Source organism: Oncorhynchus gorbuscha, linkage group LG01 (assembly GCF_021184085.1).
Source record: "Oncorhynchus gorbuscha isolate QuinsamMale2020 ecotype Even-year linkage group LG01, OgorEven_v1.0, whole genome shotgun sequence".
In the NCBI taxonomy this organism is placed as follows: domain Eukaryota; kingdom Metazoa; phylum Chordata; class Actinopteri; order Salmoniformes; family Salmonidae; genus Oncorhynchus; species Oncorhynchus gorbuscha.
Genome location: NC_060173.1, coordinates 10023895 through 10042166, shown reverse-complemented (window position 1 = coordinate 10042166; position 18272 = coordinate 10023895). Strand labels below are relative to the sequence as shown.

Genomic DNA, 18272 nt, shown 5'->3' with positions numbered 1-18272 from the left:
TACGTTTTATCTATCATTTCTCTTCATTATTTATCTTCATATGACAAGGATTAAAAAGGATTTGCCAGTAGATTGTCTACTTTATTTATGATGATGACTGCTAGCTAAGATTTTAGAAAGTAAGACGTTGACAGTCCAATCAAAGCTACTGTAGATATAATGTCGTTTGACGTTATTTTATCGGACCTTGAGCCTTCTTGGAAGGGAACTTCTAATGTAACTCTATGGCAGTAGCCAAATGGCTTCTTGATGTCTACCCATACTCAAGGCTGGTGACGGTGTCCCCATGAGTGACAGAACACTGAACCAATCACGGTGCAATGCTGAGCCAATCACAGTGCAATGCTCGTATTTTTTTGCTGGCCTGCCCCATCATCACAGAAAACACTGAGCTGGGCTGAAACACCCTGCGGCAGGTCCATGGGAAATGTGGGTGTGACTGTGTGTACCCGTCTGGAACCGTAATTCAGTAATACATACATAATACACTGCTCTCTCCCCTGCGGCAGGTCCATGGGAAATGTGTGTGTAAACACAACACTGCCGGCGACCACTGTGAGCACTGCGTTCCCCTCTACAATGACCAACCCTGGCAAGCTGCCAACGGCATCATAGGAGCACCTCGTGAATGCAAGAGTGAGTGTTACAAAGGCCAGGAAGGTCAACCAGCAGAACCACGTACACAACAAGTACATTACCCGATACACACAGCCAGATGTCTTTTTTTTGAGTTAGTAGTAGTTGTAGTACTCATGTAGAATTCAGTAGGTATATCTTCTTTTACCTATTCAATGCTCTCAAAGGGATCTGTCTTGTTGTTGTTGAAACATTCACATTCAGAAATGACCCCATTGATGCAAATGTTAATGAAACCCAGTATCTTTACTTTACCTTTCAGAGAAAGGAAACAATGGGAAAACAGAAATGCTTTTAAGGTGGTATTCTGACTAGAGATCTTTGCACTTAACTCAAATTGTGTTGTACCTGTCTCCCATTGACGTCAATAATGATTTACATAAAAAAGAGTTTTGCACGTTTATCTTAGGCGCTTCCTCTTTTTCTTTTACAGAGTGCAAGTGTAACGGCCATGCAGATAGCTGTCACTTTGACCGTGGTGTGTGGTTGGCATCGGGACGGCGTAGTGGGACTGTGTGTGACGTCTGCCACCACAACACAGAGGGCAGACACTGCCAGAGGTGCCGTAGAGGGTTCTACAGACACCCCAGCAGACCGAGCTCTGCCGGTGACTCCTGCACACGTAAGAGGACAAAACATACCCTCTGCCTGTCCAGATAGCAGGGAACAGAGGTCAAATCATTCAAATAGCAGGGAACAGAGGTCAAATCATTCAAATAGCAGGGAACAGAGGTCAAATCATTCAAATAGCAGGGAACAGAGGTCAAATCATTCAAATAGCAGGGAACAGAGGTCAAATCATTCAAATAGCAGGGAACAGAGGTCAAATCATTCAGACAGCAGGGAACAGAGGTCAAATCATTCAGACAGCAGGGAACAGAGGTCAAATCATTCAGATAGCAGGGAACAGAGGTCAAATCGTTCAAATAGCAGGGAACAGAGGTCAAATCGTTCAAATAGCAGGGAAGAACAGAGGTCAAATCGTTCAAATAGCAGGGAAGAACAGAGGTCAAATCGTTCAAATAGCAGGGAAGAACAGAGGTCAAATCGTTCAAATAGCAGGGAAGAACAGAGGTCAAATCGTTCAAATAGCAGGGAAGAACAGAGGTCAAATCGTTCAAATAGCAGGGAAGAACAGAGGTCAAATCGTTCAAATAGCAGGGAAGAACAGAGGTCAAATCGTTCAAATAGCAGGGAAGAACAGAGGTCAAATCGTTCAAATAGCAGGGAAGAACAGAGGTCAAATCGTTCAAATAGCAGGGAAGAACAGAGGTCAAATCGTTCAAATAGCAGGGAAGAACAGAGGTCAAATCGTTCAAATAGCAGGGAAGAACAGAGGTCAAATCGTTCGAATAGCAGGGAAGAACAGAGGTCAAATCGTTCGAATAGCAGGGAAGAACAGAGGTCAAATCGTTCAGACAGCAGGGAAGAACAGAGGTCAAATCGTTCAGACAGCAGGGAAGAACAGAGGTCAAATCGTTCAGACAGCAGGGAAGAACAGAGGTCAAATCGTTCAGATAGCAGGGAAGAACAGAGGTCAAATCATAGATATGTGTTGATATGTGTTGAATCAATTAGAGCATGCCCATCTTATTTTGGCCAACTTCCTGATCCTGCTTTGTAGTATACCCCTCAGATCATGGTAACAACACATTTAGAACATAGTAACAACAATGTAAAAACATAGTAATACCAAAATAACAACAAGTAACATAGTAACAACGTAGTAGCAACATAGTAACAACAAACTAAAAACATAGTAAAAACATAGTAACAATGTAGTGATAACATAGTAACAACAAAGCAACATAGTAACGACATAGTAACAACATTGTAACAACAAAGTAATGTAGTAACAACATAGTAACAACTAACTAGCAACGTAGTAACAACGTAGTAACAACAAACTAACAACGTAGTAACAACAAACTAACAACGTAGTAACAACAAACTAACAACGTAGTAACAACAAACTAACAATGTAGTAACAATGTAGTAACAATGTAGTAACAATGTAGTAACAACGTAATAACATAGTAACAACGTTGTAAGTAACAATGTAGTAACAACAAACTAACAACGTAGTAACAACAAACTAACAACGTAGTAACAATGTAGTAACAATGTAGTAACAACGTAATAACATAGTAACAACGTTGTAAGTAACAATGTAGTAACAACAAACTAACAACGTAGTAACAACAAACTAACAACGTAGTAACAATGTAGTAACAATGTAGTAACGACCTAGTAAAGATGTAGTAACAACATAGTAACAACATAGTAACAACATAGTAACAACAGTAACGATGTAGTAACAACAAGTCAGACATGGGTTGTCTACAACCGTGATAGTCATTAATGCTCTTGAGGAGGTGCAGCACCGCAGGTCAGCAGTGAAACACCTGATTCAGGTGTCAGCAAGGTGTTGTTGATTAGTTGAATCAGGTGTGATGACGGCACTAAGCTGAAACAAAAACATGCAGTAGTGGAAGGTTAGTGGTAGTTAGTCTGGCGGTTAGAGCGTTGGGGCCAGCCACTGAAAGGACTTGTAACCGAAAGATTGCAAGATTGAATCCCTGAAAATATGAATTTGTTCTTAACTGACTAGTTAAATAAAAGGTAAATAATATAGAACCACTGCGACCACAATGTTATTGCCAACTTATACAATACTGACAATACTTGAGTACTTTTCAGTGCAGGACTAGAAGATCAACCACATCTTTGAGGAATGTGACAGTAATTGAAAACAATAGATGAGTTTGCCATACTCGGCACATTTTTCCCATTCCTGTCCTTTTCCCCAGGCATGCTCTTTCGCTTCGGTCTTTTAAAGAACAAACAAACTGTGTTTGAGAGAAAGAGAAACACAAGTTTGCTCACACAGGCACGCATACATAGACACAGATACTGTACACACATGCACACATACATACATTTTCTACACAAGTTTGCTCACACAGGCACGCATACACACATACATACATGCATACATAGACACAGATACTGTACACACACACACACATACATTTTCAATGACGGCCTGGGAACAGTGGGTTAACTGCCTGTTCAGGGGCAGAACGACAGATTTGTACATTGTCAGCTCGGGGGTTTGAACTCGCAACCTTACGGTTACTAGTCCAACGCTCTAACCACTAGGCTACGCTGCCGCCCCATACATGCATACATACATACATACATACATGCATACATGCATACATGCATACATGCATACATGCATACATGCATACATACATACATACATACATACATACATACATACATACATACATACATACATACATACATACATACATACACACACACACACACACACACACACACACACACACACATACATGTGTAACCACATGCACACACACATTCACACATACACACTAAAAACCTATCCTTCACCAGGAGAGTCATCAACTAGTAAAAATGTCAGTGTGGAGGGATAATTATTTACTTTTTGTTTTTACAGTAGTAGTGTGTTTTTACAGTAGTAGTGTGTTTTTACAGTGGTGTGATGTATCCTCAGGGTTAAATACATACTCCCGTGCGTGCGTGTGCTGTTGTTTTGTCTGGGACGTATGGTATGGAATGAAGTATATTTTTTCTGAATAAAGTCAAGAAACCTATCCCGAGGCCCACACTATTAACGACATGAATAAATGAGCTCCGTATGTTGGATATAATTGTAGGAATGTGCTAAACTCTCCCTCTCTGTTCTGTTTGTCCCTCCTCTTACCCCATACCAACAGCATGTGCCTGCCACCCTGTAGGGTCTAGACCCGCGATCTCAGGTGGCCAGGACCTCTGTAACCCTAGCAACGGGGCATGCACCTGCAGATCGGGCGTGGGCGGTCCTCTCTGTGACAGATGCATTGTAGGGTTCTGGGGTTTCCATGGTTACGGGTGCAGACCGTGTGACTGTACAGGTGGGGACTGTGACCCCTACACCGGGGACTGCTTGTCTGGGTAAGTGTCTATGTCTGCTGGGTAAGTGTCTATGTCTGCTGGGTAAGTGTCTATGTCTGCTGGGTAAGTGTCTATGTCTGCTGGGTAAGTGTCTATGTCTGCTGGGTAAGTGTCTATGTCTGCTGGGTAAGTGTCTATGTCTGCTGGGTAAGTGTCTGTGTCTGCTGGGTAAGTGTCTGTGTCTGCTGGGTAAGTGTCTATGTCTGCTGGGTAAGTGTCTATGTCTGGGGTAAGTGTCTATGTCTGCTGGGTAAGTGTCTATGTCTGCTGGGTAAGTGTCTATGTCTGCTGGGTAAGTGTCTGTGTCTGCTGGGTAAGTGTCTGTGTCTGCTGGGTAAGTGTCTATGTCTGCTGGGTAAGTGTCTATGTCTGCTGGGTAAGTGTCTGTGTCTGCTGGGTAAGTGTCTATGTCTGCTGGGTAAGTGTCTATGTCTGCTGGGTAAGTGTCTATGTCTGCTGGGTAAGTGTCTATGGATTCATATAGTAGGCTGCGTTCCAAATAGCACCCTATATTCTCTATTGGCCCTGTTCAAATGTATAGTGAACAGGGAGCCATTTGAGACACAGACAATGCATATTCACTAGTACTTTTAGTATACTGTAACTCACCTGAAAGTCTCTCATTGACATCAATGAATAATTAATCAGACGCTTATCCTGAACCTGAATCAGACCCTTAATGAAGTAGTCTCCTCTACCCAGACGTCTCTCTCTGTGGTGTAGTCTCCTCTACCCAGACGTCTCTCTCTGTGGTGTAGTCTCCTCTCTCTGTGGTGTAGTCTCCTCTCTCTGTGGTGTAGTCTCCTCTCTCTGTGGTGTAGTCTCCTCTCTCTGTGGTGTAGTCTCCTCTCTCTGTGGTGTAGTCTCCTCTCTCTGGTGTAGTCTCCTCTCTCTGTGGTGTAGTCTCCTCTACCCAGACGTCTCTCTCTGTGGTGTAGTCTCCTCTCTCTGTGGTGTAGTCTCCTCTCTCTGTGGTGTAGTCTCCTCTCTCTGTGGTGTAGTCTCCTCTCTCTGTGGTGTAGTCTCCTCTCTCTGTGGTGTAGTCTCCTCTCTCTGTGGTGTAGTCTCCTCTCTCTGTGGTGTAGTCTCCTCTCTCTGGTGTAGTCTCCTCTCTCTGTGGTGTAGTCTCCTCTACCCAGACGTCTCTCTCTGTGGTGTAGTCTCCTCTACCCAGACGTCTCTCTCTGTGGTGTAGTCTCCTCTACCCAGACGGCTCTCTCTGTGGTGTAGTCTCCTCTACCCAGACGGCTCTCTCTGTGGTGTAGTCTCCTCTACCCAGACGGCTCTCTCTGTGGTGTAGTCTCCTCTACCCAGACGGCTCTCTCTGTGGTGTAGTCTCCTCTCTCTGTGGTGGAGTCTCTACACAGGCGGCTCTCTCTGTGTTGTAGTCTCTACCCAGGCGGCTCTCTCTGTGGTGTAGTCTCTACCCAGGCGGCTCTCTCTGTGGTGTAGTCTCTACCCAGGCGGCTCTCTCTGTGGTGTAGTCTCTACCCAGGCGGCTCTCTCTGTGGTGTAGTCTCTACCCAGGCGGCTCTCTCTGTGGTGTGGTGTAGTCTCTACCCAGGCGGCTCTCTCTGTGGTGTAGTCTCTACCCAGGCGGCTCTCTCTGTGGTGTAGTCTCTACCCAGGCGGCTCTCTCTGTGGTGTAGTCTCTACCCAGGCGGCTCTCTCTGTGGTGTAGTCTCTACCCAGGCGGCTCTCTCTGTGGTGTAGTCTCTACCCAGGCGGCTCTCTCTGTGGTGTAGTCTCTACCCAGGCGGCTCTCTCTGTGGTGTAGTCTCTACCCAGGCGGCTCTCGCTGTGGTGTAGTCTCTACCCAGGCGGCTCTGTCTGTGGTGTAGTCTCCTCTCTCTGTGGTGTAGTCTCCTCTCTCTGTGGTGTAGTCTCCTCTCTCTGTGGTGTAGTCTCCTCTCTCTGTGGTGTAGTCTCCTCTCTCTGTGGTGTAGTCTCCTCTACCCAGACGGCTCTCTCTGTGGTGTAGTCTCCTCCCTCTGTGGTGTAGTCTCTACCCAGACGTCTCTCTCTGTGTAGTCTCCTCTCTCTGTGGTGTAGTCTCTACCCAGGCGGCTCTCTCTGTGGTGTAGTCTCCTCTCTCTGTGGTGTAGTCTCCTCTCTCTGTGGTGTAGTCTCTACCCAGACGGCTCTCTCTGTGGTGTAGTCTCCTCTATCCAGACGGCTCTCTCTGTGGTGTATTCTCCTCTCTCTGTGGTGTAGTCTCCTCTCTCTGTGGTGTAGTCTCCTCTCTCTGTGTTGTAGTCTCCTCTACCCAGACGTCTCTCTCTGTTGTGTAGTCTCCTCTCTCTGTTGTGTAGTCTCCTCTCTCTGTGGTGTAGTCTCCTCTCTCTGTTGTGTAGTCTCCTCTCTCTGTGGTGTAGTCTCCTCTCTCTGTGGTGTAGTCTCCTCTATCCAGACGGCTCTCTCTGTGTTGTAGTCTCCTCTCTCTGTGGTGTAGTCTCCTCTCTCTGTGGTGTAGTCTCCTCTCTCTGTGGTGTAGTCTCCTCTCTCTGTGGTGTAGTCTCCTCTCTCTGTGGTGTAGTCTCCTCTCTCTGTGGTGTAGTCTCCTCTCTCTGTGGTGTAGTCTCCTCTCTCTGTGGTGTAGTCTCCTCTATCCAGACGGCTCTCTCTGTGTTGTAGTGGGGATGACATTATTAATGGAGTAGTCTTTATCTTAATGCAAAGTAAGTATGTAGAGTTGTATTCTAGCAGGCAGTGCTATGTTTGACCAGAGTTTCCTCTGTGGTGTGTTGTGATGTGATGTGATGTGTTGTGTTGTGTTCCAGCTCAGATCTGGACGTGTACTATACAGGAGGTGACAGCCACATACACAGAGGACCTAGCAGTAGTGAGCTAGCAACACTGTTTAGGGTGGAGGAGCTGTTCTCTGCACTGCACCACTCTGGTGAGTCATGGGTTATACACAAAAGCATGGGCACGCATGTAGGCACGCACACATGCAAGAAAGCACACACACACACACACACACACACACACACACACACACACACACACACACACACACACACACACACACACACACACACACACACACACACACACACACACACACACACACACACACACACACACACGGATATATAATGTATAAGCGTAATCTACAGTACATGTTATTGTTTTCCCTGTCTTTCCAGAGAAATGTCAGTGTAAGGTGGTGCCTATAGGCAGCCCCAAACTCTTCTGTGCCAACGAGTATGACTACGGTAGGTGGGACATACAGTAATATTAGAAAAGATACGCGTGGGAAAAGTTCCTGGGGAAAAACAATAATATTAATCTTAGCATTGTCCATACATGCTAAAAAGCTTAATGTCTTAACTTGTCTCCTGTGGATCCACCTGGTGTTGTGCTCTTGTTGTCTGAGAACTTTACAAGATATGAAAAGACGTAAACAATAGGAGAACATAAAGCAGAGTTGGTTGTAGATCAAAAGGAGATCTTTGAGGTTAACCACTCCTATGTTAGCCAACTCCCACGTTGTAGATCAAAAGGAGATCTTTGAGGTTAACCACTCCTATGTTAGCCAACTCCCACGGGCCTGATATGCATAACAGCGACCATAGAAGTTGGCTGTAAAGCACAAACAAATCTGGGGCCAGACTGTAGTGAACGATGCCAGCAGAATTGAAAAGGAAATCCCCCCCCCCCCTCCTGTTTGTAGTGGCAATTGAACCGCTTGCAGAAAGAATTAGACAGGACCCAAACGTAACAGGTATCAGTGTTGGTAAACATGAATATCAATTATAGTTATTTGCCAATGATCTACTGGCAAGATGGCGGTGACAGACATGGCAGCTTTGCTTCTAACTCTTAAGCAACTTTGCAGTATTTTGGTTTTTGGGGTGTTATTAGCCCAGAATGTTTTTTGTGTTATTACATACAGCCGTAAAGAACATTTTGATATCAGAGCGGCGGCATTACATTTACATTTAAGTCATTTAGCAGACGCTCTTATCCAGAGCGACTTACAAATTGCGAACCAGGAACACAACTTTCCCGAAATGGATCCTTTGTTCGTACCCCCCAGGGCAATTTAATTTATCCCAGAAGCTGCTCCAAGACGCCACCGGCGGAGAGAGGTATTTGGAGTGGACTTGTAGTCCGGCTCAGGAGGCGTGCACGCCGTCCACGGCTTCCTAGTATATTAATTGCTAATGTTCAGTCTCTGGACAATAAAGTGGACAAGCTCAGGGCGAGGATCTCCTTCCAGAGAGACATCAGGGACTGTAACATACTCTGTTTCGTGGAATAATGGCTCTCTCCTGATATACTGTCCCTGTCCATACAGCCAGCTGGGTTCCCAGTACATCGCACAGACAGGAATAAAGAACTCTCCAGGAAGAGGAAGGGCGGTGGTGTATGTTTCATGATTAACCACTCAGGGTGCGATTGTGATAACATACAGAAACTCAAGTCCTTTTGTTCACCCAATCTAGAGTACCTCACAATCAAATGCTGACCGTATTACCTTCCAAGAGAATTCTCTTCAGTTATAGTCACAGCCGTGTACACTACTGTTCAAAAGTTTGGGGTCTCTTAGAAATGTCCTTGTTTTCCATGACAACATACATGAAATTAGTTGCAAAATGGATAGGAAACATAGTCAAGATGTTGACAAGGTTATAATAATGATTTTTAATAAAACTTTGCTTTCGTCAAAGAATCCTCCATTTGCAGCAATTACAGCCTTGCAGACCTTTGGCATTCAAGTATTCTAGCAATCTGAATAGATGTCACCCCATGCTTCCTGAAGCACCTCCCACAAGTTGAATTGGCTTGATGGGCACTTCTACCATACGGTCAAGCTGCTCCCACAACAGCTCAATAGGGTTGAGATCCGGTGACTGTGTTGGCCACTCCATTATAGACAGAATACCAGCTGACTGCTTCTTCCCTAAATAGTCCTTGCATAGTTTGGAGCTTTGCTTTGGGTCATTGTCCTGTCCTAGGAGGAAATTAGCTCCAATTAAGCACCGTCCACAGGACATGGCATGGTGTTGCAAAATGGAGTGATAGCCTTCCTTCTTCAAGATCCCTTTTACCCTGTACAACTCTCCCACTTTACCACCACCAAGCCCCCCCAGACCATCACATTGCCTCCACCATGCTGACAGACGGCGTCAAGCACTCCTCCAGCATCTTTTCATTTTTTCTGTGTCTCACGAATGTTCTTCTATGTGATCCGAACACCTCAAATTTAGATTTGTCTGTCCATAACACTTTCTTCCAATCTTCCTCTGTCCAGTGTCTGTGTTCTTTTCTTTTTATTGGCCAGTCTGAGATATGATGTTTTCTTTGCAACGCTGCCTAGAAGGCCAGCATCCCAGAGTCACCTCTTCACTGTTGACATTGAGACTGGTGTTTTGTGGGTACTATTTAATGAAGCTGCCAGTTGAGGACTTGTGAGGCATCTGTTTCTCAAACTAGACACTCTTAATGTTAATGTTTATATCCCAGGACAAATGATCTAGCCAGTGCAAGATAACTAGCTAAATAGCCATATATGTTTAATGCTGTCCCCAAATTAATGTCATTGGTTCAGAGTTTGTTTTGATATTTTAACCTGTGTGTCGTGATCATGTTCGGTGTAGGGGGACAAAATAAATGTATGCACGATAGCGCACGATGGGCGCACGATTCTCCTCCCTTCCTATAGGCAGAAACTCATACAGGAAGTACCCGTGCTAAGGTCTATTCAACGCTGGTCTGACCAATCGGAATGCATGCTTGAAGATTGTTTAGATCACGCAGACTGGGATATGTTCCCGGGTAGCCTCTGAGAATAACATTGATGTTTACACGGACACGATGTCATCAGGAAATGTATAGGGGATGTTCCCACTGTGACTATTAAAATCTACCCAAACCAAAAACCGTGGGTGGATGGTAGCATTCGTGCAAAACTAAAAGCGAGAACCACCTCATTTAACCATTGCAAGGTGACTGGGAATATGGTTAAATACAAACAGTGTAGATATTCCATCCGTAAGGCAATGAAACAGGCAAAATGTCAGTACAGAGAAAAAGTGGAGTTGCAATTCAACGGCTCAGACACAAGACATATGTGGCAAGATCTACAGACAATCACGGATTACAAAAGGAAAACCAGCCACATGGCCGAAGTCTTGCTCCTGGACAATTTGAACACCTTCTTCACCCGTTTTAAGAATAACACAGTGCCTCCGATGCGGCCCACTCCCAAGGGCTATTGTTCTCTGTGGCCGACGTAAGACATTTAAGTGTGTTAACCCCCGCAAGGCTGCTGGCCCAGATGGCCTCCCTAGCTGCATCCTCAGAGCATGCGGAGACCAGCTGGCTGGAGTGTTTACCGACATATTAAATCATTAAGCTCGGGGCACTGGGTCTGAACCCCGCCCTGTGCAACTGGATCCTGGACTTCCTGATGGGCCACCCCCTGGTGGTGAAGGTAGGAAACAACACCTTCAATTTGCTGATCCTCAACACAGGGTCCCCACAAGGGTGCGTGCTCAGCCCCCTCCTGTACTCCCTGTTCCCATGACTGCGTGGCCACCCACTCCTCCAACTCTATCATCTAGTTTGCAGACGACACAACAGTAGTAAGCCTGATTACCAACAATGATGAGACAGCCTACAGGGAGGAGATGAGGGCCCTGGCGGGGTGGTGCCAGGAAATAATTTCTCCCTCAACGTCAACAAAATGAAGGAGCTGATCATGGACTTCAGGAAACACATCAATGGGACCGCTTCAAGTACACATCACAGACAATCCGATATTGTCCACCCACAGAGACAGTGTGGTGAAAAAGGCGCAACAGCCACGGCCTGTTCACCCCACAACAGCGTTTATAGATGCACAATTGAGGGCCAAAAAAATAAATCACCATTTACAGCAATCCTTTAAGTGGACCATTAAAAAATGAAATATTTAGGATGCTTAATAAGTGACAACAAATATATAAAGATAACTTTATTTCATTACTCAACAATATGAAAGCAGATCTATTTCAATTGAATAGTCTTACAGGGAGAATAAATGTTTGGAATGGCTAAAGTTTTTGAATATTTTTGTTCTAGGTAATACCAATTACCCCACCAGAGACATTCTTTAAAAAAAGTATATTTGGCCACAACAGACTTTTTTGTCCAAATAAAAATATATAATAAAAAGGAACGTTTTACATCTTCCTAAGTCTATGGTTGGTGTAAACCATCCAGACGTGGAATTGGATCAACTCGCCACCCAAGGCTTTTACTACAGACAGATAGTTAGATGCACTAAAGAGGAACAATGGGTACATATTGAAGATGTGCATGCTCATCCCCAGAATCATTTTGTGTCTGTTTTCAAAGAACAAAGAAAACTAAAAACATGAACAACTTCATCGTTAAGAAAATTCAACGTATTCTAAAACAACCAATATGTAACGGTTTTCTAGGTGTGAAGGAGAGTCGGACCAAAATGCAGCGTGTAGATGTCGATCCATGTTTAATGAACAACGTAAACACGAATTAACACAAACACTACAAAACAAAGAACGTAAATAACGAAAACCGAAACAGCCTATACTTGTGTCAACTAACACAGCGACAGGAACAAAGACACTAAGGACAATCACCCACGACAAAACTCAAAGAATATGGCTGCCTAAATATGGTTCCCAATCAGAGACAACGATAAACACCTGCCTCTGATTTGAGAACCACTCCAGACAGCCATAGACTTTGCTAGATACCCCACTAAGCTACAATACCAACACCAAAACCCCAAGACAAAACACACCACAGTACAAAAACCCCATGCCACACCCTGGCCTGACCCAATACATGAAGATAAACACAAAATACTTCGACCAGGGCGTGACACAATATCACTTCATAAAGCATAACCTTATGGAACAATCCTTAGATAGCTTTTCAGAATTCACTGATTAAAATAGTCCTCATGGAAAACTAAAGGCATAGAAACCGTAATTGACTTGGTAACAGGAAATACATTTATATTTTAAGTCTTTTGGACATCAGAGAAACCTTAAGGGAATCTTATTTGAGTCAGAAAATGATATCCATGTGACAGGTAAGATATACAACACCTTGTGATAGGTAAGATATACAACACCTTGTGATAGGTAGATATACAACACCTTGTGACAGGTAAGATATACAACACCTTGTGATAGGTAAGATATACAGGACAGGTAAGATATACAACACCTTGTGATAGGTAAGATATACAACACCTTGTGACAGGTAAGATATACAACACCTTGTGACAGGTAAGATATACAACACCTTGTGACAGGTAAGATATACAACACCTTGTGACAGGTAAGATATACAACACCTTGTGACAGGTAAGATATACAACACCTTGTGACAGGTAAGATATACAACACCTTGTGAAGGTAAGATATACACACCTTGTGACAGGTACAACACCTTGTGATAGGTAGATATACAACACCTTGTGATAAGATATACAACACCTTGTGATAGGTAGATATACAACACCTTGTGACAGGTAAGATATACAACACCTTGTGATAGGTAGATATACAACACCTTGTGTAAGATATACAACACCTTGTGATGACAACACCTTGGTAAGATATACAACACCTTGTGATAGGTAGATATACAACACCTTGTGACAGGTAAGATATACAACACCTTGTGATAGGTAAGATATACAACACCTTGACAGGTAAGATATACAACACCTTGTGACAGAGAGTCTATCAACTGACAATCTCTTAGGGAAAAAAAATAAACAATTAGAACCAAGACTTAACTGATGTTGACTCAAGACGGAAGGAAAGTAGGAGCATAACTAACAAAATGACAGTGAACAAAACTGTAGGCTTAATCCAGTATAAACTAATGTATAGAATTGACTATACCAAGAGACAAAATTCACAAATTCTACAGCACATTTACATTTAACATTTACATTACATTTAAGTCATTTAGCAGACGCTCTTATCCAGAGCGACTTACAAATTGGTGCATTCACCTTATGACATCCAGTGGAACAGTCACTTTACAATAGTGCATCTAAATCTTAAAGGGGGGGTGAGAGGGATTACTTATCCTATCCTAGGTATTCCTTAAAGATATACAACACCTTGGTGGGGTTTCAGGTGTCTCCGGAAGGTGGTGATTGACTCCACAACAGCAGAGTCATGTGTAAAACTAACAATGACTCAATAATTCATACCTTCCGGGAATGCTGGAATAAGATATACAACACCTATAAGTCCAAAATGACAGGTATGGGTGGAGCTAGAGAGTCAGTTGTCAGAAGTATTACAATATAAATGTACTTTTAACCCAACACCTTGTCTGTCTGCTTATTTCAAGATGGTGTATGGGGGTGTAGTGAGAGACCCAATTGGTTGGATGATTCTCTTGTCAATCGTCTGGAGAAAAAAAAACCTTGTGATAGGTAAATACTAAAAACTTGGAAATCAATCAATCCTCCATCGTTAACACAATGGAAACATCTAACGATGTATTATTTAAATACAAAATGTTGCAGTTTGTGGCGGAGAATGATGTGTACGCTGGAGATGACAGTGTGTGCTAGTGGGTCTGGGCAGGGTTGATGTAGTTGATGTTTCTACGACTTTGTCGTTTGTATGTGTATGTTTTTGTATTGTTCGTAAAATATAAAATTAAATCTTACAAAAAAATTGATAATAATACAGAATTGAAGAGGAAATGCTAACAGGAAATGCTAACAGGAAATGCTAACAGGAAATGCTAACAGGAAATGCTAACAGGAAATGCTAACAGGAAATGCTAACTCACTGCATGTTTCAGTAGTAGATGGTGCCAGCAGAATTGAAAAGGGGTTGACGCCAACAGTATTGAGATTGATTGATCAGATGTGTGTGTGTGTTCACAGTGCTGATGGTGAGGATCATTGCGGCCCGTGATCAGGGCTCCCATGCTGAGGTGGAGGTTAAGGTAAAGAAGGTCCTGTACCACGGCAGCCAGGTGAACATCAAGAAAGGTCACATCACCCTCTACCCAGAATCCTGGACCACCCGAGGGTGCACCTGCCCCCTCCTTAACCCAGGTGAGCTCTTACGTTTTGGCCAGGCAACTGGACCTCGACTGCTTCTTGCCCCAATAGTTATTTTCTCTGACATCTCTGGATGCCCACCTGCCTTGTAGGAAGGTATGAGAACTCTGAAGGTATGAGAACTCTGAAGGTATGAGAACTCTGAAGGTATGAGAACTCTGAAGGTATGAGAACTCTGAAGGTAAGATGAGGTAACGATGAAGGTATGAGAAATAGGCCTCTGAACACCTTAAGCAGATGGGTAACCCCATATATGGGTAAATAGGCCTCACACTACCTTAAGCAGATGGATGGGTAACCCCATATATGGGTAAATAGGCCAGGTATATATGGATATATATATATATATATATATATATATAAACAGTATTTAAAGCCTGGCTAATACCCCACTCTATCAGTGTCCATTAAAAGTAAATGGACCGAATATAAACTGGAATTGACCCTGCTCTCTCTATTCTACTCCCCCAGGATCAGAGTATCTGGTGGGTGGCCACGAGGACCGGAGGACGGGTCGTCTGCTGGTGAACACCAAGAGTCTGGTCAAACCCTGGAGGCCCAGCCTGGGACGCAAGCTCCTGCACCTCCTCAACAAACACTGTAGCTCCTCCTCCTCCTCTTCCTCTTCAAGGAAGACTGCAGCAGAGAGACTGCAGAATGCAAACGTCTTTAGTCTGCAGAAGAAAAACTAGAGCCATGGAACAAGATGAAGAGAGGGAGGGAGAGTTAAAAAGTGATCCATGTTTTGGTGGATTGCATGAGAAGGACGATGAGTCGAATATAAAGACGTGTGAGAGTGTATTTTTGGACGAATGTGGGCTGGACATGGGGATACAGCCACAGCTTGGGCAATATGGGGAAAGCAGAACTCTTGTGCCATTCAGGCCCTCATTTGCCTGTTTCATCCACAGACGAACGGAACACATTTCTGAAACGATGACCTCCACGGCAGGACCATTATGATGGATAGTGTTCTGTGCTGAATGGCACTGTGTGGCTCAGTTGGAAAGAGCATGGCGCTGGCAACACTGAGGTTGTGGGTTCAATTCCTGCAGGGATCATAAACAAAAACATATGTATGCACTCACTCACTGTATTGCAAGTCACTTTGGTGAAACGCGTGAGTCTGCTTAGTGGTATATATTGGATGATATAATATGATGACAGGCAGCTGCACAGAGACAGAGTACAGACTCTCGTCTCCCTTTTTTTACAGGAAGAGGAAAATGCATTTCCAAAGGGAAGACCAGATATCCTGAGTGAAGGTTTACTGTCTGAGGATGATTGATTGATCTGACTTCTCATTCTGATCTTGGATGTTCCAGTCCCAAAGTCATCAGAGCCACTGGGCTGGTGTTTAAATCCACTTTAGATTTGTCTCCGACTATAGTTGAAACCAAGACAAATATAGAACCAAAGTCATCAGAGCCACTGGGCTGGTGTTTAAATCCACTTTAGATTAGTCTCCGACTATAGTTGAAACCAAGACAAATATAGAACCAAAGTCATCAGAGCCACTGGGCTGGTGTTTAAATACTTTAGATTGACTAACCAAGACAAATATAGAACAAAGTATAGAACTGGGCTGGTGTTTAAATCCACTTTAGGATATTATTAAAAGTGAGCCACTGGGCTTTTTATCCAAATGACTGTTGAGACACAAATCTATTATTAATGAATGTTTTATCAAATGATGTTCTATGTTCTATTTAGCCTTCCGATCTATCCAAGGTTTTATGTTTGGAGTCCTGACATTTGTATCCTGGAGTTATTGGCAGTAAACCTGCAGAAGCATCATCGTGTGTGTGTGTGTGTGTGTGTGTGTGTGTGTGTGTGTGTGTGTGTGTGTTGTGTGTGTGTGTGTGTGTGTGTGTGTGTGTGTGTGTGTGTGTGTGTGTGTGTGTGTGTGTGTGTGTGTGTGTGTGTGTGTGTGTGTGTGTCCACAAACTCGCTGTCCTTGGCTCGAAGGGACTGAGCAGGCCTTAACAAGTAGTATCTCCTGGAGCAGAAGAAGAGTAGAGAGAGAACAGAAAGTCTGTCTGGACCCCTCTGGGACTAAAGCACTGAAGACGCTCTCAGTTAGAATTGAACTGACTTCACGTCTTCCCTCACTCTCAGTCTGATTTCAATGACTCTTTGTCAGGTTTATGTCAAAACATGACACGATGATGTTGTCTACTTACTCACATGGTTTGGTGTCCTCACTTCTATTGCACTCAGGGATGTGGTGGTAAAACCTCTGAACACCTTAAACAGATGGGTAACCCCCATATAAGGGGGAAATAGGACTCGATTTTATTTCATTGGGCATAAGTGTGATCTAATCACATTGGTTCACAGGAACTATTTCATATGACCTCCACGGCAGGACCATCCTACAGATCATGTGGCAAAGTCAGGAGAAGTCCGTGTACTCAGATCAAGAATGGTGAACTGAGTTTATGTTTATTTATTTAAATGGGCAAATCAGTTAAAGAACTATTCTTATTTACAATGACAGCCCACCCCAGACAACACCCTATGGTACTCTCAATGACAGCCCACCCCAGACAACACCCTATGGTACTCTCAATGACAGCCCACCCCAGACAACACCCTATGGTACTCTCAATGACAGCCCACCCCAGACAACACCCTATGGTACTCTCAATGACAGCCCACCCCATACAACACAGTGCACCACCCTATGGTACTCTCAATGACAGCCCACCCCATACAACACAGTGCACCACCCTATGGTACTCTCAATGACAGCCCACCCCATACAACACAGTGCACCACCCTATGGTACTCTCAATGACAGCCCACCCCAGACAACACCCTATGGTACTCTCAATGACAGCCCACCCCAGACAACACCCTATGGTACTCTCAATGACAGCCCACCCCAGACAACACCCTATGGTACTCTCAATGACAGCCCACCCCATACAACACAGTGCACCACCCTATGGTACTCTCAATGACAGCCCACCCCATACAACACAGTGCACCACCCTATGGTACTCTCAATGACAGCCCACCCCAGACAACACCCTATGGTACTCTCAATGACAGCCCACCCCAGACAACACCCTATGGTACTCTCAATGACAGCCCACCCCATACAACACAGTGCACCACCCTATGGTACTCTCAATGACAGCCCACCCCATACAACACAGTGCACCACCCTATGGTACTCTCAATGACAGCCCACCCCATACAACACAGTGCACCACCCTATGGTACTCTCAATGACAGCCCACCCCATACAACACAGTGCACCACCCTATGGTACTCTCAATGACAGCCCACCCCAGACAACACCCTATGGTACTCTCAATGACAGCCCACCCCAGACAACACAGTGCACCACCCTATGGTAGTCCCAATGACAGCCCACCCCAGACAACACCCTATGGTACTCTCAATGACAGCCCACCCCAGACAACACCCTATGGTACTCTCAAAGACAGCCCACCCCAGACAACACCCTATGGTACTCCCAATGACAGCCCACCCCAGACAACACAGTGCACCACCCCAGACAACACAGTGCACCACCCTATGGTACTCTCAATGACAGCCC

General features: G+C 44.3%; 1 protein-coding gene across 1 annotated transcript in view; it reads left to right on the top strand.

Moving 5' to 3' along the window:
- LOC124032380 (netrin-4-like) overlaps positions 1-15778 on the top strand; it is a 34923-nt gene extending 19145 nt beyond the window's left edge. Inside the window, exons 5-11 of the mRNA XM_046344750.1 lie at positions 510-636; positions 1070-1258; positions 4404-4620; positions 7401-7519; positions 7770-7838; positions 14522-14695; positions 15173-15778. Of these exons, the coding sequence (XP_046200706.1) occupies positions 510-636; positions 1070-1258; positions 4404-4620; positions 7401-7519; positions 7770-7838; positions 14522-14695; positions 15173-15393 (1116 nt within the window). The 3' untranslated portion in view covers positions 15394-15778. The remainder of the gene's footprint in view (positions 1-509; positions 637-1069; positions 1259-4403; positions 4621-7400; positions 7520-7769; positions 7839-14521; positions 14696-15172) is intronic.
- The last annotated feature ends 2494 nt before the right edge of the window (positions 15779-18272 follow it).